We start from the raw sequence: 24,928 nt of genomic DNA, 5'->3' as shown, positions 1-24,928 counted from the left end.
GTGTATAGTACAAACACTTGATTTCAAGCTGCAGGCTTATGAAAAGGACCAGACCACTCCCCCCGAAAAAAAAAAAAGAACCCTGACTTAGAAGTCAGAGATTCCAGGTATAGATAGACCTTTGCTCCGCCACTTGGCAGCAGTGGGTCTGTTCTCAAGTCTCATACTCACAGCATGGGGCATAGAGAGCAGCATCAGGAATCTTGTTGGAAACGCAGAATCTGGCACCCCACCCCATACTTGCTGAATTAGAATCTTTATGTTAACAAGAGCTCCGGGTGACTTGTGTACAGGTTACCCTCTGAGAAGTTTTAACACATGGCAACAAAATAGCTTCTACATTTGTAAGATAGAACAAGGACATTTCCCTTGCAGTTTGGTTTTTGCAAGGTTTAAATAAGTCAGCATGTGTGAAAGTACACGAAACAATGCCTAGCACATAAAAACAGTCATGTTTAGTGAATCTTTGGGTAATAATAAGAAACAGCTGTTGTCGAGTCAACTCATGGAACCCCCATGTGTGTGTCAGAGTAGAACTGTGCTCCGTAGGGCTTCAATGTCTGATTTTCCTGAACTAGGTCGTCAGACCTTTCTTCCGAGGCACCTCGGGTGGACTCAAACCATCAGCCTTTAGGTTAGCAGCCAAGCACTTAACCTTTTGCTCCACCAGACTCCTATGATAATAATAACTAACATTTATTAAGTGCTTGGCATTTACTAGGCACTGTTCCAAGCGCTTTATGTGTTGTTAACCCATGAAGTGAAGAACCTAATGAATGAATGAACGAGGCGAGGAGACTGCATCATGGCTGGGGAAGGAACTTTGTTACCTAAATATTTTGACGACACGATTTTGGATTGTTTTGGCTTCTGTTCCTACTTAGCATCCAACAAAAGCTATGCATGAAGTGTTCAATTACAACTTGCTGAATAAGTGATTAGAAGTCACGTTGGAACGCCTGAGTTGGCTGGAGTCTGATCTTGATTTCATGGACGGACATTCCTCTGCTTCTTTGGGGTTCTTTGCAATATCACCAGTAGAGAACTGACTGCTTTGATAAAGTGCATCTTTCCTTCAATACGTGTTTATACCAGCTATGCTCCTGGCCCTTTGCTGAATGCTGGAGATGGAGATGAATCAGACATGGTCAACCGACAGGCAGCCATCACCAATTATCCTATAACAGTAAGTGCTATAACCAAGCTAGAAACAGAGTATCAGGACCAATGGTTCCTCAAGCCCTCCATCCTCCATCCAGTCTCCCTCCTGTCCACCCAGGCCAGCTTCAGTTTCCCATAACTTGATTGCCATCATGTCACTCCTCTGCCCTGGCATCTCAGTGGCTTGCCACTGTCCACCAAGAATCCTTGGTAATCAAGATGGTATCTGCTTGCCCAGCCTCTTCTCCAGCCATACCTACTGCTCTATCTCTTCACCATTCCTAGGGCATGCCCACTTCTTCCCTGCCTTCGCACCTTTGCACAGTAGCTTCCCTCAACCTAAAAACTTCCTTTGTTTACAGGCTCATCACCATGTTAGAATCCACACGCTTCAAGGCACACCTCAAATGCCTCCTTTTCCATAATGCTCTTTCAGCTGGAGCAAATTCTGTCTTCCTTTGAACTGCCAAGCAATCCGTTTGTTTCCCAGCACTGCTTAAACTACAGTTATTCGGGTTCTTGTACACGGCAGAGGCAGACTGCCCTGGGTTCAAATCCTACGTCTGCTTCTGATCGGTGATCTTGGGCCAGTAATTTATTCCCTTGGAAATGAGGGTTGCCATGAGTTGGAGTCAACTCAATGACAAGTGGTAAAATGAGGATAGAACCTTCAGCCTCAGAGTGGTCTTAAGGTTTCAATGAGACAGTGCATTGTTCAAAGTGCTTGGGGCATCATAGACGCTCTAGCTGTGCTAGGTCACCTTATATATTTTTGCCTCCTCTATTGCATCCATCACGTAAGTGCTAAGTAAATATTTGTCCAACTGAACCCATGGGTACATGACAATGGAACTCTTTTAGGAAAGTGGCATCACACATATGATAAATACCACACTAATATATTTGAATAGCCCGTTGGCTCACTATGATCTGAATGTTCTTCACTTATCTTAAAAGGACATATGTTTGAGAAGCATTAACCTTCAGTGCCCCTAGGCTGATCTCGCACAGTAAAACTGGCTGGAGAGACGGTGCGCAGCACCCTTCCCAGAGGGCTGCTACCTGTCACGTGTTCCAAGGTCAGCATGCACACACAGTCCAACTGCAGACACTGCAAAGAGCCAGCAGGCTGGACTAAGTACAGTATGCCCGGTCCTTGGAACTCACTCTGCAAGTACGGCATTACTCTTCCAGTCACAGAGGCACGTGAGAAGTATTTGAAGTTCCCGATCCTTCTCCAGACCAACTGTGCATCCTTAATAAACTTTCTTGGAGTCCCTGGGTGGCACAAATGGTTCAACTCTGGACTACTAGCCAAAAGTTTGGTGGTTCAAACCCACCCACACGCGCCTTGGAAGACAGGCCTCGCGATCTGCTCCCGAAAGGTCACAGCCTTGAAAACCCCATGGAGTAGTTCTATTCTGCACACTTGGGGTTGCCATGAGAGTGAATCAACTCAATGGCAACCATCAATAAACTAACACCTGGGGCAGGCCACCTCCAGGCTTTTGCTTATGCTCACCCGACAAAATGACTTGGCTCCGCATTTCCACTTGGTCCACATCCTTTCTCCCCTTTCAAGTCTAGGGCAAATGTCACTTTCCCCAACTTGGTTTCTCCTCTAAATTCACAACCTTCTCACCAGAACCTCCTTAATGCTATGCGTTCTCCTGGGATCATAGTTACGTACCTACTTTCACTCCTGGACTGGAAGCTTTTTGAGGGCTAAGCCCATGACTGATTCAATACCCAGAAATAAGAACTCATACACAGTAGAGCTTCAGTAAATGTGGGATGGATGCTTGAATGCTTGGATGAATACACTGAATAGAAGAGAGATCCTGAGATACCTAAGACCCTCTACCACTGAGGGATTCAGACAAATTTCTCCAAGGAGGTAAAAAAATTTCCTGTCTGCCAAGCCAAAATCTACGAAGTAGAGGATTGGTCTCAATCCTTTTGAACCAAAAAAGTTCTAAATCTCTGCATAACGATGGTCCAAGAGTACACACTTTGTCCAGTAGTCCAGCCAACACCACACTGGAAGAGAGGATTTGACAAATTTCTATTGTATCTCAAGCCACACATACCATTCATGTGCAACTGGGGGAAAAGAAGGTACAGCAAGAGGAAGGCTAAGTGCTTGGCAGTGTCTGATGGATGGGTAACTAAACCCCTGGGTTTTTAATCCTGTTTTCTCCTAGGCAACCATAACCATGAGTAGGTTACCCAGGAGGGACATGGGCCCAGCAGCTTCTTCCCTTATGTATTTCCATCTTTGGCATCATAAATTGACATTCACCCAGAGCTAGAAATGCTCTAGCCTAAAGGAAAATATAAACTTATGTGTTTTTTATTTATTCCCTACCTTGCCTGAGAACATTTCTGTCTTTAGAGACTCATCTAATTTCACAAACAGGATCTTACAGGTCACCTCCTCCAACATCTGCCGGGGCAGAAAGCCTTTCTACAACCCTAGCATGTGGCCACCTGACCCCTGCTGAGTCCCTGCTGTGAGGGAATTAGGAAGCCATGAAGGTTTTTGAACAGGAGTTGGGGAGGATTACCTAAATTGGGACATTACTTTGGTCCTAGCAGGGTCTTTCTGAAAGAACCTGTTGACTAACGGGGTCCAGAAGTAAAATTGGACAGTGTTTGTCTACCCAGAGATCATCAGTCTCTCAGCTGTGGGTGGAGGCTAAAAATCAGACAAGGAGGACAGTCTAAGCGACCATGGGAGAAACTCTTTCCCAGTGGTTGGAATATTTACATCCAGAGTACCACCCTACCCCAACCCCTTGTTATCAAGGGTCTAGGGAGCCAATTCAGAAGGCTGCTTGATTAGTACAAAATTAAGAGTGGGAGTCTTGAGGTCAAAATCAGGAGGACATGGTGAGGCCTGATGAGCCAGCCCCAAAGCCCTCAGGAGCCCCAGGTCCAAAATTGGCCCATGCTGGATCCGCTGAGGGATTCTCCTCCCACTTGCGTGGACACATCCCTCTTCTAGATGAGTCTGTGCTGCGGTCACACACTGTCCACGTTGTCAGGCAGCGTGTGCCTCCACTTTGAATGGGGTCAAACCAACCCTCAGAGTTCTAGAGGAATCCCCAGGTGGAAGCCAGCAGAGACAGGTGCTCTATATTTAGCCAACTCCAAACGACCAGAGAGAATCTCAAGTGTTCAGTTACTGTGTGGTAACTGTATGAAGGCTACAGTCAGATGCTTTCCATGCAGTCAGAGCTGGAGCACTCTGGAACAACATTCAGTCTGATACGTACACACATCTTCCACTCAAAGCTTTGTCTCTGAAAAGGACATCTCCCAACATGCTCTCCCAGTTTCATTCACTCTGTGGTCAAATACTGGTAAAAACAACTTGAGACTTTGTTTTTTAAACCAGAATTTATTGGTATACAAAACTCTATTTCATAAAGTGGCACATCTTTGCAGCTTCTATTGCACCAAGTATTGAAGATTAAAAAGACAACAAAAAAAAAGAAACATTTGGTTTTGAAAACACTGCAAATAGCCAAGTACAGTACTTTGGTGAATAAAAAATAAACTGGTTCAGATTAACACAATCTGTGGAAAGAAAAAACCTAGGGGACATCAACTATGGACATCAGACAATGGTCACATTTCTCACCATCGAGCTCCATAGATAAGGCAAGACTTGCTAAGTCTATGGATCATGACCCCATGGAGGTCTTAAATATCTCCAAACTGAAGCTAGAACAAGGATAGTGCAATTAGAAAAAAGAGAAGGCCCCTTCTTCACTGACCCACTTGCCCTCCTTCATAAAGTGGATGGTAGCACACCAGTATTTCTACACCGGAAAGAGGAACATGGAGGCTTAAAGTCCAACTCCTGGCTCTTTTCTTTTCTTTTCACTGAGCTCAGTGCTGGTGAAGAATGCTGGGACGGGGCCAGGGAGGCCGAGGGCCCTTTCTGTCATGGCAAATGAAAAAGACTGGGAAGATGTAAGGAGTCCCACACCAGCATTTCTCAAGCCTGGCTCAAGGGAACTGCCAGGGGATCAAACCACAGGCTGATGTCTGTGATTGAGTTCAAATGATTGTCATGGCTAGCTGGCAACAGTGACCTGCTGAATGCTGACATGCAAAGGATTAGAGCCGGACCACAGAAGTCCTGGCCAGTGCTAATGACTACCATGGCTACCTGCACAGTGGGCAGAAGTTCTGTATCACAGGTATGCCCTGCTTAAATCCACTATGCAGAAGTCCATGCTTTTACGTAAATATAGTCTTTACACTGATACCAGAGCCTTCTCAAGTAACTTTGCGAGGATGCTAAACGTTGTAATTGAGCTACAAAGTAGTCCTAACTAGGATAGTTAGATAGAGATATTCTAGAAAGGAATCCCTTACAAGAAAGAGTTAAGTGCCTGAGGTTTTATAAGGGAACTGTACCTTGGGACAGAACAGGGCCTGGCAGTACACAAGGAACAGCTCTTTCTTGTGGCCTCAGCCTCAAGGGTGCAGACTTTGAGTTTCACAACTGTATATATACTTTGTGACTGGGGTTCAATTTCATTTCCACTTTCAAAAAAAATAGTGATTTTCCCCTTTCTAATCTGTGAGGGCAAAAGATAAGCTATCATGAAAAAATGCCACCTTTGTTACATCTTAAGTTAAAAATGCCTAGATGTGGAAAGGTCTTCGATGAGGTCAATGGAAAAATACAATGTGCTTTAGAGTCAGGAAAATATACCTTGTAAAAAGTGCCATTATTAAATCACTTCAGAACCGTCAGAAGGCCCCCGAGTTTTAGAACACCTGTTCTGAAAGCTGAGATGAACGAAACCATGAAAAACGAGAACGGCAAGACAGAGACAAACCGTTTCAGGCTCCAAGTCTAAAGGTCTGCTATAGAGAGACAGAGCCTTGAGGTAAAAAGGTGAAGAGCTATTCTTCTACCCAAAATGGGAGCCACAAACGTGACATTATCAAGATGCTCCACTCTCTTCCCGCCTACAAAGACCCTTTGGGTCAGATGACTTGGTCAACTCTGAGTAGGAATCCATGTTTCCTTTAACTGACCGAATATTTGAGTTGAACATTCCACAGAGGTAAACTGAGAGCATTCTATGTTGACCTAGTAAAACCCAGGCAAAGTCTAAAATGTTTCTCAGAATGAGAGAAATTGCACATTGACTACAGGGACTCACTGCAAGTACAGTTCAATGCCAAGTCCATCTGGTACCTACCTACATAACACGTGAACAACACTCTCCCCCCCGTAACAAGCCCCTCCACCCCACCCCCTAGCATCGTATCATTTCACATTGGAAAGGTTCCCCGGGAAAGCAGGGCGGGGCATCATAGATTACCTACAGAAAGGTTCCCTCCTCTAAGCCCAGCTCTTCCTGCCCCACAAGGGAGATCCCACTTCAAAAGCCCTTAGAATTGAAAGTGTTTTCAGAGCTTATAAAAGAAACTATAGACAAACCATAACTAACATTTAAGATTCTTCTTTCTGCCACAATTCTTCAACCAGACTTCACTCCTGAAAGCACATCTTCATATTATTGAAAACTTAAATATGCACATACATTCTATTGCTCTAATAATCTCCTGATGGCAACTACATTATTTAGAAGTTGTTGTTCTAAGTTGTTTTAACATATCTACCTCTCTAGTTCAAAGCTGTTACCACTAAAATTTTATTTCTTACTCTGACCTTTAAAAAATATTTTTAAAAGTCCATAAAACCTTTATATACAGCTTATAAGACTAGTAAGCACTGGGTTCTGGGTTTTAAGCAGCTACAGACCACTGCTCCACACCCTTTCTCCTGGCCTCACTAAAAGCTACCAAGACAATTCCATGTGACCTAAATCTCTAACAGCCAAGTTGCACCCCGGAGGTTAAGCCAAAGTTGCCACTCTGGTGTTCACATGAGCAACTGTCCTCGGGTAAGTTCCTGACGACAGTTACCCCAGGACGACACACACTGAGCACCCACTTTGCCTGATAATAAAGTAACTGTCAAGCGCCCACTAAGGCAAGCAGGCATACGGGTTCCATCCACCACCCACTTCCACGAGACCGAGGCAGTGAATTCTAAATTGAAACCCTCAGCTAGAAGATACCACTGCACTTGAACACCTGCACTCCATTCCTAATCATCAGCGTACTAGCTAAACACAGACCAATTATAACCGGAAAGCTGTGAGATGGCAATAAAAGAAAATTACTGAAGCCATGTGATTAGTTCTTAAAACCACTCTTACGCTACTCCAGAAATGCTGAAGTCTATTATCGGAATTAGGTAATTTATAGATAAATCTGCCAGTATTCTTTAGTAACTTTTTAGCAGCTCCTAAACTCCTAAAACCCAATAAGGCCCACAGGCCCTTCATTAGCCCAGTAAGTAAAGAATTTCTACTCCTTCTGTCCGTGGGTCTTCCTTAAGCTACTTCTGACTTCTAATTCTGCTGAATTTCTAGTACACAATCTTGATCCCTCTGAAAGGGCCTGGACTCCTGCACTCTCACAGTACAAGGCAGCAAGGACTGTTCCTTCAGAAAAACTCAGCCATAGTCAGCAATCTGCCCAGAGGAGAAAGTCAAAAGAGCAATGGATTGTGAAGCATGGAGGCCCAAGCCCTTAGAGACAGAGGGCCACGGAGATCCTTCACTTGTCTGGACCGAGTACTAGAGCTTGGGATGCTCTGAACGTGCAACGAAAAATCCTGCTAAATATTACAATGTCCTGCACCCAAACCAGTGTCCTGGGAGCCATTCCCAGAGACTACTGACACCCCAACCACAAAAAGTCATCAAAACTCAAACCAATAAATATTAAGATACATCATTAAAACCTAAGAAAGCAAACAGCCCACTGATAAAGACAACTCAATAAATCCTGGGACAACCCAGACGATGATCTATCTATACATGTCAAAACTTAAGTTTTCCCTCCTCCTGGGAATCTTCGTAACTTTGAAATTTGAGGGGTGAGGGAGATGACTAATAATTTAACTTTTGCTTCAACATATCTTATTTGCCCAAACACAAGGTCTGCAAAAGGCAAAGCTTGTCCAAGATTGGCCACCTTATAAATTAGTTTTAAAGTTCATGTCTACCTAACTCATAAGTTTTAGGAATGACATCTCTCCATTGCTCAAATCTGCCTATTTCAGAGCCATGGAGTCCTTTGAAGGTCCTAGCTAAAGTATGTTCTCTGATAACTTCTGGTGGGTTCTGGGGAATTTTTCCAACATCAAAGAAAAAAATGCGGTATTTTATGGAATATAATTTCCACAACACTAGGAAAACTTAGGAACCTATAAGGTCAAGTAACCTTTATTTCTCTGAAACCATCTTTGTAAGTCTAGAATAGCAAAGAGGAAAATGTAGCTACTGAAAATGTGAACATGGAAAAACTTAGGAACTCTTGTGAACTATCTCCTCCTACAAAAGGAAGTTAACTCTTTAGATTCTTCCTGGGCAAAACCCCAGGATCCCTTGATTTCTCACTTCACAACTATGGACTCTGCTCTCCATACAATCAGAATCCCAGAACTGTATCACAAACAATAACAGCTAACCTTCCCACTGTCGGGAAATGGGTACCAAAGACTCAACACTACCAATCTTCCTGCACAGCCCAGGCCTAATTATTAACTCAGGCACATTCATCATATGGCTCAAGTGCAAACTATCTAACAGTGCCTGCATTCCAGCTGAAATCTCAACAGAATCTGCAAGGGGAGAAATCCAGCTGATTTCCACCCTGACTACACGTCACAGCCCCCATATCATATTACTTTGGGAAAACATTTCCTGAACAGTTTACTGGTAACTTAGATTAGCAGAAAATTAAATCTAAACATGTTCCTGAGTTGCAGATTGTTTACAAACTACTAGTCTATTAGTCTGTTTGAAAATGAAAGGGAAACAAAGGAAATGTGTTCTGAATTTCTAACAATTAATCCAAACTACTTCACAAACAATTGCAGCAAAACTCACCCCTGGGGCCAAGATCCCAGGGTCACTGAGCTCTGATTTTTGGAGCAAGCAAAGCTATACTTAACAGGTTTTTCCTGACCTAACTATCTATCCCTAAAACTCAATATTTTAAGCCTGTATTATGCAAAGTGAGTGGCTTCACTGCACTTTCATAAAATAAAACACAATCACTAACAAAAAAAAAGAGGCAGCTTGGAGGAAACCAACCTAGTGTGTGAGCAGATATGTGGACTCTGTCAGTTGTGTTTCGTTTTTTAAAAGAATGGTCTCAGTGGGAAGCTTGTATACAGCATTCCATTTTCCATCAGCTTATTACAACTCCCAGAGGGCCAGAGAGTCAGATGTTGAGAGCAGCAAAGGTCTTCACCAAGGTGACCTGCGTATTCGCATCTGTCTCACTTCTGTTGTTGTCCCTGTGGCTACTCCTGCTCTCCAAGGCTTTCTGACGGTGCCTCTCCTCCTGCCGCTTCTTCTTCTCCAGCCGCTGCTGCTCTCTCCTCTGTTTGTTTGTGGCCTGAAAGAGAAGATGGCTGCAGTGACTCTGCCAGCGCAGGTGATCCAGGCTGCTGCCTGCTGCGAGGGAGAAGCAAAGGGCACAAACTGCTTTCCAGCAGGAACACAGAAAACCAGGCCAAGAGACCAAAAATTATTTACTTGGGAATACTGCCCAAATTTACATTTAAATTCATATCCACTGCTGAGCTAGCAAAGAAAATCAATCCCATTCTCCTAATAAACCAATTCAGAATTTCTCAACTGGACATTAACCCTAGTCCAGCAAGACATAACACTCAAACATATCATAGGATACCTTTCTCTACAGCATTTAAAGCCCCAGATAATTCTAACGAATTCCTCAGAAGCTTACTCCATCTCTGCCTCTGTCTGTGGCTCTTTATATTACGCTGCATTCGGAACTCAGAACTTCTTGGTGAGAGTCTAAAATGAATTCTGAATTCAGTAAAATGAACGGTGGCACATACTACTTGTGGGTGTCGGGGGCGGAGAGGGGGAGATGCATAACCCTTTTGGGAAGCACTTGACAATTTACCAAAAATCTTAAAAAGACTCCTACACCCATGACTTTTAACCTGTTAATTGCTCTCCTGGGACTCTATCTAAAAGAATAATGCAAAAGACAAAGGTTTTATACATAGAGTTGTTCATTGCAGATAATAGCATTTATAAACTAATGTAGACTAACATGGGAAGCATCCATACAACGTTAGGCGGGGAAAAAATAGCTATAAATTGCACAAAGAATATGATTTTGATGTATATTTCCTTCCAATCTTCACTGCATACGTCAAAGTGGACAATAGGACCACGAGGAAGGGCTTCATTCTGCTTCTTGGTACATCTTTATGCACTCCCCATGTATGCTACAATAACTCTTTATAATCAAAAGACAAATACGCATTAAAATGAACTCCAAGTTCCCACCAACTGCCACAGAATCCCAGCAGCCCACCACCTGCCCCTTCGAAGGTTCATACCTTTGGGAGTTGGTTTTTATTTGCTTTGTTTTCTTCACTAGGGCTGGCCGGTGCCTTATTGTTTTCAGTCCTGCCTTCATTTAAGCCCTGATTTCCAAAGATTCTGGTGCCACTGCCACCCTCCTCCCATAAAGGGCCACACTGCTTCAGCACTCGGCCACTGGACTCGAGGTTCTCCTCTGCACCTTCCAAAGAAAGATGTTTTATTAGAATTAACTGAGAACCTAAGAAAATTACACAATGTGACTGTTGTTTTAAATGACTCCAAAAATTACCCAGGTCCCTAGATCACTGTCACTTAGTGAGCAAGTTTCCTTGAGGCAAAATTTGAGTATCAAGTCAACGGAGTGAATACAGGAAAAAAATGACTGGTAAACTTTGGAAGAGAAGGTAAAAAATAACCCATTGACCAGCCTTATCATCAGCTTCCCTGAACATTGTAAATGCTTTGTTTTACTAGATAAACATGAAACTTTAGGGCGATGACTTTCATTTGCACCCAAAAACTAAAAAGAAACAGACTTCAAAACTGTGTTGTCCAGTACAATACACAAGTGGCTATTTAAATTAACTAAAATTTAAATTTCAGTTCCCCAGCTGCACTAGCCACATTTCAACACCTACCACACTGGACAGCACAGATACTGGATAGCACTGCTCTACATTCCAAAGACCTAGTCACTTACAGCTTTCTAAGAAGGCACAGCAAGTACACAGTGGATAAAAGACCCAATCCCATGGAGGACTGACTGTAATGCCAAAAAGTATCTGGCACCTAATACCTGGCAATAAGTATTTACTGAAATCATTTTAAAAAATGACTTGAGGAATTAGTAAGATGTTACATCTTTTTCCTTCCTCTGAATCATAATATTAAACCCAATTCAAGTAAAACAATCCTAAATTACCACCCGTTGGGGGATGCTAATAATCTAAATACTTCCAACAGAAAAATAAGGTATGTTTCTCACCGTTCTATTTCAGCTATCACTTTGGTTTTAGACGGGTATCTTATCTCTAAAAGGATAAAGTCTTCCTTAACACTCTCCACCCCTCCTAGACTGGGTCAGGTGGCCACCTCATGAGCTCCCTAGCACCCTGAACCCCCCACCACTCCATTAAGTACTATCACATAAATTTACTTATCTGTCTCCACATTCGCCCCCTGCTCCCACATGCTCCCTGACCTAGTGTCTACTGTCTATCCCAGGACCTAGTGAGAAATGCCTGCATAGAGGAGGAAGAGCTCAATAAACAGTTGCTAAATGAATGAATAAATGATAGTATAATTACCACCTGTGATCTGATTAAAAATAAGTTATTTAGAAAATCACCATCATTTTGAAAACTTGTGAATCAATCATGGACTTACTATTCCTTTTCCCCTGGTTCATCTGAAGCATGGCAATTATTGCAGATTCAATATTGTAATTTTCAGCTTCCAGGTTCTGGACTATTAAATTAAAATCCTATCCAAGAAACAAAGAAATACTTCAAGACTCTGGATACACTTTTCTATCTAGTTCTATTCGACAATCTGATAAACAAAGAGACGTAACAATGAGAGTTGAGGCAAGGCTTCCAGATCTTTTCCATTTAGAAAATGTCTTAATTTTCAATAAAGTGGGCCACCTGAAATAATCACTTAATATACATTAACAAATGAACTCCCTTTGTAAAATTACTTTTGCCAGCACAAACACTAGTCAGAAAAAATGAAAACTGTGTACTTCCTTAGAACTTTGAGCAGTATTGGGTAAAGTCTAGCAAGCAAGAGGGAAATGAATAAACACCTCTCATTGAGTCTCATCACAAAATCTAATCAAACTACAAATCTCATGGCCCTATTTTGGTCCACCAGGTGTTCACACGCTGGAGTGGTGCTGCAAAACTAACAGGTGAACAGGCATAGCAGCACTTGTTTAACCTGAACCCACTGTTGTCAAGTTGATTCCAACTTGTAGTGACCCTATAGGACAGAGTAGAACTGCCCCATAGGGTTTCCAAGGAGCAGCTGGTGGATTCAAACTGGTTAGCAGCCATAGCTCTGAACCGCTGTGCCACCAGGGCTCCAGTACTTGTTTAGAAAGCATTTTTATAGCATGGCAGAAATACTAACTGAACACCCAGTTGCATTACAAACTTTCTGGACGGCATCTTCCACTTCATCTCTCAGGTCATCTTCAAAGTCAACTCCCTTTGCCTTCATCTTTTCTTTTTTATTTGATTCGTCTTGATGAAGCATCTGGAACTAAAGGGAAACAAAGAATAATAACCACACAACTCTGGCAAACTATGTTCAGAATCTTCAATATAAGGAAACATGCTAATCTCAAACACATTCAAATATAAGGGGGGAAAGAAACAATCTTAAGAGCAATAGCAATGACCAGGTTGAAATTCACCCAGGCACTGAGATTCTAGGCCACAAGAGAAGTATTAAAAAGAAAGACCCAACTTAAAAGCTAGCATGCAGCCATCTAAGATCCATCAATTGGTCCCATCCCACATGGAGCAAAGGAGAATGAAGAACACCAAAGACACAAGGAAAATATAAGCCCAAGAGACAGAAAGGGTCACATGAACCAGAGACTCCATGAGCTTGAGACCAGAAGAACTACATGGTGCCCAGGTACCATCAATGACTGCCCTGACAGGGAATACAAGAGAGTCCCTCACGGAGCAGGAGAAAAGTGGGGTGCAGAACTCAAATTCTAGTAAAAAGACCAGACTCAATGGTCTGAGACTCGAGGGACCGCAGAGGTCACGGCCCACGGACTCTCTCTTAGCCTAAAACTGAAACCATTCCTGAAGCCAACTCTTCAGATAAAGAGTAGACTGGACTGTAAGACATAAAATGATACTTATGAAGGGTGTGCTTCTTAGCTCAAGTAGATACATGAGACTAAATGGGCAGCTCCTGTCCAGAGGTGAGATGAGAAGGCAGAGAGGGACAGCAGCTGGTTGAATGGGCACGGGAAATACAGGGTAGAAAGGAGGAGTGTGCTGTCACATTACAGGGAGAGCAACTAGGGTCACATAACAATGTGTGTATAAATTTTTGTAGGAGAAACTAACTTGAACTGCAAACTTTCACTTAAAGCACAATAAAGAAAAAAAAGAGATCCAAGGCACGGGATGAACTGTTCAATAAGAATGACATTACAGCTCCTATGCTTTCTAGATACCAACATTTTAGCGATGACTGCTGACTCGGACAGCAGACATTTGTCTCTGTTAGTTTCCAGTGCTGTGAGCTTATCAGCAGAAGAGGGTCCTCTACACTAGCAGCCATACTTGAGTACAACTCATCTAAACGCAGGTGCACACCACCACACTCAGGGGAACCTGTCAATACAAATTCTAACACCACAAAGAGCAGTGTATTTGGTATTCACGAGGCCTTTACAACCTGTCACGGATTGAACTGTGTCCCCAAAAAATATGTGTATCAATTTGGTTAGGCCATGATTCCCAGTATTGTGTGACTGTCCACCACTTTGTCATCTGATGTGATTTTCCTATGTGTTGTAAATCCTGTCACTATGATGTTAATGAGATGGATTAGGCACACTTATGTTGATGAGATCTACAAGATTAGATTATGTTTTAAGCCAATCTCTTTTGAGATATAAAAGAGAGAAGCAAGTAGAGAGACATGGGGACCTCATACCACCAAGAAAACGGTGCTAGGAGCAGAGCACATCCTTCGGACCTGGAGTTCCTGTGCAGAGAAGCTCCTAGACCAGGAGAAGTCTGATGCCAAGAACCTTCCTTCAGAACCAGCATGAATCTTGGGGGGCCAAAGGGTGGAGTTCATGGATTGAACTGTGACTCCCCAAATATGTGTCAACGTGGTTAGGCCATGATTCCCAGTATTGTGTGGTTGTCTTCCATTTTATGTTAAAGAGGATTAGGGTCTAACACCCTTACTAAAGTCACATCCTTGATCCAATATAAAGGGAGTTTCCCTGGAGTGTGGCCTACACCATCTTTTATCTTACAAGAGATAAAAGGAAAGAGAAGCAAGCAGAGAGTGGGGGCTTCATACCACCAAGAAAGAAGCACTGGAAGCAGAGCGCTTCCTTTGGACCCGGAGTTCCTGCGAGCAGAAGCTCCTAGTCCAGGGGAAGACTGACAAGAAGGACCTTCCTCCAAAGCCGACAGAGAAAGCCTTCCCCTGGAGCTGACACCCAGAATTTGGACTTCTAGCCTACTAGACTGTGAGAGAATAAACTTCTGTTTGTTGAAGATACTCACTTGTGCTATTTCGTTATAGCAACACTAGATGACTAAGACACAACCTAAGCCTAAATCACAAAAGCTAAAATCTTCCCTCTGTGGCTGTTCACTCACTTTCTGTCTCTGCTTCCAAATCAAGCAGGGAAGTGGTAAATGGAAAAGGACATCCTTATTTTCTTCATGTAAAATTATAAGCAGAGTCCAGTAATGTGCAGTTATATTCCTTAGAACACTAATAAAAAGCAACCCATTATAAAATTATACCCTCAAGTGGCAATACATCTGAGGCAACTGATTTTAGGAAGCAATTTGTCAATGTGTATTAAGTAGTTTTACTGTAGTTTTACAGCTTGGGAATTTATCCAAAGGAAATAACATCAAATATAGAAAGGATTTATGTAAAAATGTTCATCATTCTGCTACTTATAGTGGTAAATAACTGGAAACAACCTAAAAATTTCATAATGTGGGTACTGTTTATAAAAAAAAAAGTTTTTGACTATAAATTCAAAGGATGATCTCTTCATTCTCATTAAAATAAGGAATACTATAAGGGTTTTCACTAATACCATTATTATTTAACAATGTTTTGGAGGTAATGGCCAATGCAATTAGCTAAAATTTAAAAATTGCAAGATTAAAAAAGAGGATGAAAAGGTAATCACTACTTGCAGATGATATAACTCTATACCTGAAAAAACCAACAGAATCAACCAAAAGACTACTACAAAAAAGAATCCTGGCAAATCATACATCAGGTAAGGATCTAATATTTAGTCTAAAGAACTATTACAACTCAAGAACAAAAGACAAAAAACCCAACTAAACAATGGGCAAAGGACTTGAATAGACATTTCTCCAAAGATATACAAATAGTCGACAAGCACATGAAAAGATGCTCAAAATCATTAGTCCTAGTTGTTGTTAGTGCTGTCAAGCCGACCTTGACTCATGGAGACCCCATACATAACAGAACAAAATGTTGCCCCATCCTACCCCGCCTTCATGATCATCAGCATGTTTGAGTCCCTTGTTGCAGCCATTACGTCAATCCATCTTATTGAGGGTTTCCCTCACTTTAGCTGGCCCTCCACTTTACCAAGCATGTTTTTCTCCAGCAACTGCCAATGCATCCCTCCTGATGACGTATCCAAAGTAAGCAAGTCCAAGTCTCAGACAATATTCTATGATCCATAGTTTTCACTGGCTAATTTTCTGACGCAGATAACTAGGTCTTTCTTCCTAGTCTGTCTTCATCAGGAAGGTCCGCTGAAGCCTGTCCACCATGGGTGACCCTGTTGGTATTTGAAATACAGGTGACAGACCACCCTTTGGTTAGTTTGTTATACTGTGGCAACTTACATGTTGCATTAGTCATTAGGGAAATGCAAATCAAAACCATGAGATACCACTTGACACTCGTTGTTAGGTGCCGTGGAGTCAGTTGTGGCTTAGAGCCATCCTATGTACAAGAGAATGAAACACTGCTCAGTCCTGTGCCATCCTCACAATTGTTGCTATGCTTGAACCCATTGTTGTAGCCACCATGTCAATCCATCTTGTTGAGGGTCTTCTTCTCTTTCGCTGACCCTCTACCAGGCATGACGTTCTTCTCCAGGGACTGATCCTTCCTGACAACACGTCCAAGGTATGTGAGACGTAGTCTTGCCATCCTTGCTTCTAAGGAGGATTCTGCCTGTACTTCTTCTAAGACAGATTTGTTCATTCTTTTGGCAGTCCGTGGCATATTCAATATTGCTCATCAACACCATAATTCAAAGGTGTCAATTCTTCAGTCTTCCTTATTTATTGTCCAGCTTTCACATGCACATGTGGCATTTGAAAACACCATGGCTTGGATCAGGTATACCTTGGTCCTGATGACAAAGTGACATCTTTGCTTTTTAACACTTTAAAAATTTCTTTTGCAGCAGATTTGCCCAGTGCAATGCATCTTTTGATTTCCTGACTGCTGCTTCCATGAGTGTTAATTGTGGATTCAAGTAAAACGAAATCCTTCACAACTTCAGTCTTTTCTCCATTTATCATGATGTTGCTTACTGGTCCAGTTGTGAGGATTTTTGTTTTCTTTATGTTGAGATGTAATCCATACTGAAGGCTGTAGTCTTTGATCTTCATCAGTAAGTGCTTCAAATCCTCTTCACTTTCAGCAAGGAAAGTTGTGTCATCTGCCTATCACAGGTTGTTAATGAGGCTTCCTCCAATCCTGATGCCGAGTTCTACTTTGTACAGTCCAGCCTCTCACATGTATAACCCAGCAGTTCCACTGCTAGGTATATATGCAAAAAACTTGAAAGCAGAGATTCAAACAGATACTTGTACAACGTTTACTGCAGTGTTCACAACAATCAAAAGCTAGAAACAACCCAAGTGTCCATTGACAGATGAATGGATAAACAAATGTGCTATATATGTATAATGGAATATTATTCAGTCATAAAAATGAATGAAGTACTGATACATGCTACATCTCATAAGCACACTGAGTGAAAAAGAAGCCAGACACAAAAGGTTACATATTATACGATTCCATTCATACGAAATATTCAGAATAGGTAAATCGACAGACACAGAAAGTGGCCTGGTGGTTGCTGGAGGCTAGAAGGAGGGGGCAATGGGGAGTAACCACTTAATGGGTCCAGGGTTTTCTTTTGGAGTGATGAAAATGTTTTGGAACTGGATGGAGGTGGTGGGTGCACAACACCATTGGTGTACTGAGTGCCAGTGAATTATACATATTAAAATAGCTAATTTTATGTTAAGTGAATCTCATCTCAATTTAAAAAAAAAATTCTGTAAGACAGCTGGGTATGTAAGTAACATTTTGCTTATAGTTCTCATATTTACAAATAATAATCAGTTAGGAAATACAAAGAAATAAAAGATCCTTTCCTTATAAGTAGCACTGATGGTGCGGTGGTTAAAGAGATCGACTGTTAACCGAAAGGTTGGTGGTTCAAGCCACTCTGTGGGAGAAAGATATGGCAGTCTCTTCCGCTGAGATTTATAGCCTTGGAAATCTTATGAGGCCACTGTGAGTCGGAATCGACTCAACAGCAGTGGGTTTGGCTTTAGGGTTTGGTTTCCTTATAACAGTAACAGAAAACACCAAATACCTAAGAATAAACTAGGCAAGACCTATGTGAAGAAAATGCTTCTATATATCACAAAAAAAGTCAAACAAAATAAAGCTTTCCAGGTTCTTGGCTAGGAACAATTTAACATCATAAAGGTGTAATTCTTCCTTAAGTTAACCCATTAATTTAAAGAGATTTCAAAAAAAAAATTAACAGGACTTCTTTTTAACTAGACAAACTAACATTCATATTTAAAAAAAGGCAGAAAGAGCAAGAATAGCCAGGAAATTATAAAAAAGGAAAGTAATGATGAGTGAAAAATTTTACCGGATTTTAAAACATACTCTTACGGTGAGGCACTGACACATGAACAGAGAGACCAGTGGAAAGGAACCAAAGGTCCAGAAATAGACCCAAATACATACGGGAATTTAGTATATGGAAAAAAGGTGGCATTTTAAATCAGTGGGGAAAGCATGGATAATTTAGAAATGGTTTGGGTACAACTGGGTAACCACAGGAAAAAAATTAAGTTGGATCCAAACCTCATATTCTCATGAGTATAAATTCCAAATGGAACCAAGATTTGACTTTTTTAAAAAATGAAACCATAGACTTATTAGAATAAACTATGGGAGAGTTCTTTTTAACCTAGAAGTAAGAATGGTCTTACTATGACTCAAAACCCAGAAGAAATGTAAGAAAACACTGATAAATTTAACCACATAAAAACTTAAAATTTCTTCATAGTAACAGCCACCACGGGGGGAGGGGGAGGAAGATAAATGACAAACTATGGGAAAAAACACTTGCAAGTCGTATCACAGACAGAGGCTAATTTCCCTAATTATAAAGAGTTCCTACAAATCATTAAGATAAGCTAATAGGAAAAACATGAGCAAAGAAAATGAATGTTGGTGGTGGTTAACATCGAGTCCATTCCAACTCATGGTGACCAGCACACAAAAATGGAAATACAAATAGATCTTAAACACAGGCAGAGATGCATAAATGCACTTAAAATAAGAAAAATACAAATTAAAACTATGCTAAGAAAACCATTGTGTCCTGACACTGAAAAAGATATATTTAAAAAAAAAAATTGATAACACCATGTGTTGGCAAAGGTGTAGGAAAAGAGACATATATCACCGGTAGGCGTGTAAACTGGGAAAACTCTATAGAGAGCAACTCGGCAATACCTTTCAAAATTATAAATGCCCACATCCTCTGATGCAACAAGGACCTTCTAGGAATGTATCCTGCAGATATACTTACATGTGTGGCTGTATATGATACACGTGTGTGAAATGACTCAAGTATAAGGTCTGTTAAACCCATTGCTGTTGAGTCGATTCCAACTCATAGCAACCCTAGAGGACAGAGGAGAACTGCCCCATAGAGTTTCCAAGGAGTGCCTGGTGGACTCTAACTGCCGACTTCTTGGTTAGCAGCTGAAGCACTTAATCACTACGTCACCAGGTATGAGGCAGTGCACATTAAATTCCAAGACACATTAAATTTAAAAAGTATGGTGCAGAACAGTATACGCAGGATACCATGATTGAAGGTGTGGGGAGTGCATAAATGGCAAAGGTGGTACATGTACGTGTACATACACACATGCTGGCCCAATACATAAAGTATCTCTAAAAGGTTTTTGCTATATACTGATAACACTGGGTGCCTCTAGGGAGGGGAACGGGAGTGATTTTCACTACACATGTGCTGTTACACATTTTGAATTTTGACCAATGGGCAAATATTATCTATTCAAGAAATTTTTTTAATGATGCCTTCAAAAGTGGTGTAATAATGTGAGAAAAGGCTTATGCTACAATGTTAATTGAAAAAAGCAGGAAACGAAGCTATATAAATAATATAATTCCAATCATTTTTTAATGCACTAAATGATCGAAAGGAAATCTACCAAAACAATAGCAAAAGTCGTGTCTACCCAATTTTATATGCTTTTTATTTTCTTCTTTACCTTTTCTATAGTTTCCAAATTTTAGATAAGCATGGATTAATTTTAAAATATCAAAGTTACATAGAATTTTCATATATATTCATATAGTCATAGTTATCAGCTGTTAGAGAAACCAAAAGAATGAAAACAATTTTATCTTTCTCTCTCACCTGAGCTTTAAAAAAAAAAAATCAAACCCACAGATTCTTAAAGGCAACTTCTACAATAACATCACTGGTTTTCAGCTCTAAGGCGTAGAGCCCTGGACCTGCTTCCCACAGGGCTGAAAGAATACAGAAGGACACCAAGGCCTCACTCACATCAGTCTGGAGATGTGCAGGTGCTTCCGAGTTGTCATTGATTCTCCGAACACTGTCATAGTGTTCTCCATACCGATACGCGATGTGTAACTCCCTCACATTGCTTTTATCTGTACCACGAATCTGTGGGCAAAGGAAGGGGAGGTGCCAGTGAGGACTTGGGCAGTGTCATCCTATGGAGAGAAATGTGTTATGTGGATTGCCCAGGAAGCCCAAGTCCTTCATCGTACCTTGATGTAACTGGGCTCTATACAGATACTAATTGGAAATATGACTAGGATGTGTTCTAAGCAATTTCTGAATTATCTCCCTCCCACCCAAGTAGGCTTCAAGGCACTTAATATGCAACCATGTGAAAATAAACCCACATGGAGACACATATCTGAAAATCAGGGGCAGATTTATAACAGTTAAATAAGCTTATGCTTCAACGGTTTAGTCTCTCTCAGCCCTTCTACTGAATAGGCCTCTCTCAAGGAGGAGAGCCCACGGGCAGATCCAGGTTTTGTTGGGCTTGAAGCTCAAACAATGTGGGGTCCACTCTGAGAAAACAAATGCAAATCTACAAATATAAAATTGCTAGAATCTCTCCCAAGGTCTTGGAAGGGGCCCATGCAAAGGAGGGGCCTGACACTTCCGCTTTATCGGCTTCACAGTCAGTCCACCCCTGCTGGAAACACAAAGCAGCGTTCTCCATCAACCGCAGACTGAGAAACATTATCAACAACAAACCCAACATCTCCCGGTTTTATCAATCTCAAAACAAAATTATACATAGTCCATCAGCACTGCTGCATTGCCCAGCTGCGGGGGCACCATTCACAATACGTCCTATGGCAATGGCAGCCCTGGGGCACAGGCCAATAAGAATGGTGGGTCTAGAGCTGTGCAATATGAGAGCCGGAAGGTCCAGGCTTAGCATGTTCAAAAACCACCACCAGCATAAAAACTCTACCGTATTTCTGAATCTGGCCCTTAGAAAGGAACACGGATGCTCCCAAAACTGACAGATCCTCCCCAGCATCCCTATTACATTATGAGCAAGCTCAGTAGCTGTCTCTTCACTAACACTCCAAAGCATCCACACCCTCTTCTTGTTTTGACTGAAAGCCGCAGGTAGTAAGAAAGATATTACCATTAATTGAAACAAGATTTGTGGTCTATACATAGTAAAAACCATGAAGCAAACATGAGCCACACAGGTCTACAAGTGAGAACTGTGAAGGTGTCTTCAGGCAGAATACCTAGGTCTCAAAGTCCAAAAAGGGTAGAAAGTTTAAATACTGTGTGTGGTTTCAACACATACAAAACAGAGATGGCACCGTTTGTCTCCCAGGAAGAATACTAGGAAAAGAAATAGTAGTTTATTAGAATCTTTGAATGACATAATCCCTAAAGCACTTATATGTTTAAATAATAGTAATATATGCATTATGAATTGGAAAAAAAAACTAGAAGAACAGTCACCACACTGAACCATGATTTTCACGGGGAGAGAAATCATGAGGAGTTTCCACTTTCTATGCCATGTATTTCTCCATTCTGTACAAGGAGCAAATGTTCCCACGTTCCTTTTGTAATGGGGGTAGGGAGGCACATGGGGGGATGCAGGTTTCTCTATTGCCATGTTGTGAGTATCAGCCTACTCATTATTAATGCAAGAGGTCTTAAAGCCCCATAACAGTGGCAACCAAAACCCACCCACTGTCGTCAAGTCGATTCCGACTCATAGCGACCCTATGCAGTTTTAATTCTTAAATTTCATAAGATGCTTCATTGGGGTGGGGAGAAATGAGGGAGTACCAGTGAAAAACATTCCATTACAAAGGAAATATATTTATTTCGAAAAACATACTTTCAACATTTAGAAATCCATGAGAGAGAACACTAGAGAAATAAATTTGAAAAAAATTCCAACTACAGAGAATTATCTTCCACAACTATCCAGAGAATTAAGAAACTTAGAAGAAAAAAAAATTTTTTTCAAGTTATCGATGGAGGAAAAAGCAGGCTACAGTTACTGAGTTGGCATTGAGTATTTTCCTTTAAGAATAGGGTCATTACACACCATATGTTCAAATGATTTTGATGACTTCTGGTACACAGTATAAATTTAATGACCAAAAAAACTGGGACAATGAAAAAGAAGGTAACCAATATTCTTGGCTCAAAGACAATCCTTAGAAAGAGAGAGCCTCACTGAAAATATGATAGCTCTACCTGGTGTCAGTATGTCTGGCAACTCTGCACCAAAGAACTCACACAGCTATCGTTTCACTCATGTTCATTATATCCCTGTAAGGTAAAAGTCCCCCCAACCCATGGAGTACCTAATTTGTTTTGTTGTAGTGTTATTTTTGTTAAAAGGACATTGTGCCAGGCAGATATACTTGGCAGTCCGGAAAGTCAAAACTGTTAAAGACAAATCAGATTAATGGTCGCCAGCAGCAGGGAAGGGAATGAATGACCACAAAGGAGCATGAGGTAACTTTCTGGGGAAGTGGAAATATTCTGTATGTCGATAGTGGTTACACAACTATGTCTGTCAAAATATATACACCTGTACCCCTAAGAAGGATGAATTCTGCCTTCTTAGGATAAATTATACCTCAATGAACTTCTTTTTAAATGGGCAACAGCTAGGAATAAGCAATTTACAAAGGAATGGCCAATAAACACATGAAAAAAGGGACACTGTAACCTTTATGATGATATAATACAGAATGATATCCAAGTGTGCGTATATAAAAATGGATGTGTTTGCATAAAAACATTCTGGAATGTATCTTTCCAGTTATATAGAAATGTTTTTATAGCTCAGTGTATGTGTGAGGCCCCTGGGTAGAGCAAAGGGTTTGCACTCATCTACTAACCAAAAGGTTGGCAGTTCAAACCCACCCAGCGGCACTGCAGAAAAAAGGCCTGCTGAACTGCTTCCATAAAAATTACAGCCAAGAAAACCCTATGGAGCTCAGCTCTATCCTGTAACACATGGGGTCCCCATGAGTCAGAATCAACTCAACAGCAGCGGGTCTGGTTTTGGTTTGGTGTATGTGTGAATGACAGATACAGACTAAAATTTAACAGTGATAATCTCTGAGTAGTGAGGCTCTGGATAATTTTTATTTGTCTATATGGGCTTTTCTGAATTTTCAAAATTTTCTCCAATTAACAATGTTCTGCCTTTCCAATTAAAAAAAAGTTAGAAAGGGGGGAGTAGAGGGAGGGACGCAGGGAGGGAGGAAGATTGATAGAAACCACACGCCCAGTCTTCAGGGCTGAATTACAAAGTGACAGGAAGGGCTCTGAATTCAAGGAGAAAGAGCAAGGGGGTGGACACCTGTATACACTTTCGCCCCGACCTTTGAGCTTCCATACTCCAGAATGCCTGGTTTAACGGGCTGTTTGGGCAACTGGGTTAATTGAGTACACCAGAGATACAGAAGGATAGAGTTGAATGAGCAGCTTTTTCACAACAGAAAAAAAAAGAAAACTTAACAGTTTAACAATATTCACTGCTATCCTACCACGTAAACTTAGCATTTGTTGTAAAATCTTAGCATTTGTTGTAAAACCAGCGAAACCATTCTGTACATAGAGCACAGAAACAGAGCTTGAGATTTAGGTCATGAGATAAATTCTTCTGTTGTTTGGAACATACTTCTCAGCAACAGTTATTATAATAAATTTTATCTTTTTGTGTCCTTTCACCTAAAAAAAAAAAAATACACATGGGAACGGACATTCTTCAAAACTAGAACCTGTATGCACTAACCCTTAAAATTCTCACTTGAGATTTTTATAAATATTTCCATATATATTAGGTTCTCTGCCCTCAAATTAATTGATTTTGAGTAATATTCCTGGCATTTTAAAAAGGCTTCTGAATTATAGTCCAGATTCCATTTGTACATAGCACATGGTTTCATTTCAAGACACACAAGCTTCCTCTGTCTTTGTTTAGGCTCACAGTCCAAGTGATCACATACGGTTCAATGTTACAGGTCAGGCCCTATCACATTAGGGCACAAATTCACAAAGCTAATTCTTAAATAAGAGCTTAACACAAAGTCTTGAATGGTGACCTACCTGCCACAAAGGGGCATTAAGTTGATGAATCACCACATTCAATTGATGATTTCTTGCAAAGGCTACAATTGCATCATTGCCAGCAAAAGTACCAGGCTTTGCCAAACTGGCCACTGCGTGGAAACAGGAGAAAAAAGAGAAATGAAGTCTTCACAATGGAAAAATGCACATGCAAATACGCCTTGGTGTTTATTTTGTTTCAAATAAAGAGAAGAGCATACATCTGAAAAACCTATTAGCTTTGTCAGAGTCCAGGAATTCAGTTAGTTGAACACTGCACAGACTGCTACTCAGAAGGATTCACTTATTTATTCCTCCAATAAACATTTACTGAGTACTTCCTATATGCCGAGGTCTGTACCAAACGCTGGGGATGTAATAATAAACCCAGTAATCATAATACCAAACCAAACCCGTTGCTGTCGATTCCGACTCACAGCGACCCTACAGGACAGAGCAGAGCTGCCCCAAAGTTTCTAAGGAGCGCCTGGTGGATTCAAACTGCTGACCTTTTAGTTAGCAGAAGTAGCTCTTAACCACTACACCACCAGGGTTTCCA

General features: G+C 41.2%; 1 protein-coding gene across 3 annotated transcripts in view; it reads right to left on the bottom strand.

Annotated features, from left to right (window-relative positions):
- Positions 1 to 6,448: 6,448 nt before the first annotated feature.
- OTUD3 (OTU deubiquitinase 3) overlaps positions 6,449 to 24,928 on the bottom strand; it is a 39,977-nt gene continuing 21,497 nt past the window's right edge. The window contains exons 3-8 of one of the 3 annotated variants that reach the window (XM_049878128.1): positions 24,370 to 24,482; positions 20,281 to 20,403; positions 12,771 to 12,902; positions 12,024 to 12,120; positions 10,652 to 10,836; positions 6,449 to 9,669 (exon numbers count right to left, since the gene is read on the bottom strand). In XM_049878128.1, the coding sequence (XP_049734085.1) occupies positions 9,493 to 9,669; positions 10,652 to 10,836; positions 12,024 to 12,120; positions 12,771 to 12,902; positions 20,281 to 20,403; positions 24,370 to 24,482 (827 nt within the window). In that variant the 3' untranslated portion in view covers positions 6,449 to 9,492. The remainder of the gene's footprint in view (positions 9,670 to 10,651; positions 10,837 to 12,023; positions 12,121 to 12,770; positions 12,903 to 20,280; positions 20,404 to 24,369; positions 24,483 to 24,928) is intronic. The other 2 variants (XM_049878129.1, XM_049878130.1) reach the window with 2 other exon arrangements.

The sequence above is a fragment of the Elephas maximus genome, chromosome 3 (genome assembly GCF_024166365.1).
Source record: "Elephas maximus indicus isolate mEleMax1 chromosome 3, mEleMax1 primary haplotype, whole genome shotgun sequence".
In the NCBI taxonomy this organism is placed as follows: domain Eukaryota; kingdom Metazoa; phylum Chordata; class Mammalia; order Proboscidea; family Elephantidae; genus Elephas; species Elephas maximus.
The sequence above is the reverse complement of the archived record's forward strand: the minus strand, read 5'-3'. Positions and strand labels throughout refer to the sequence as shown.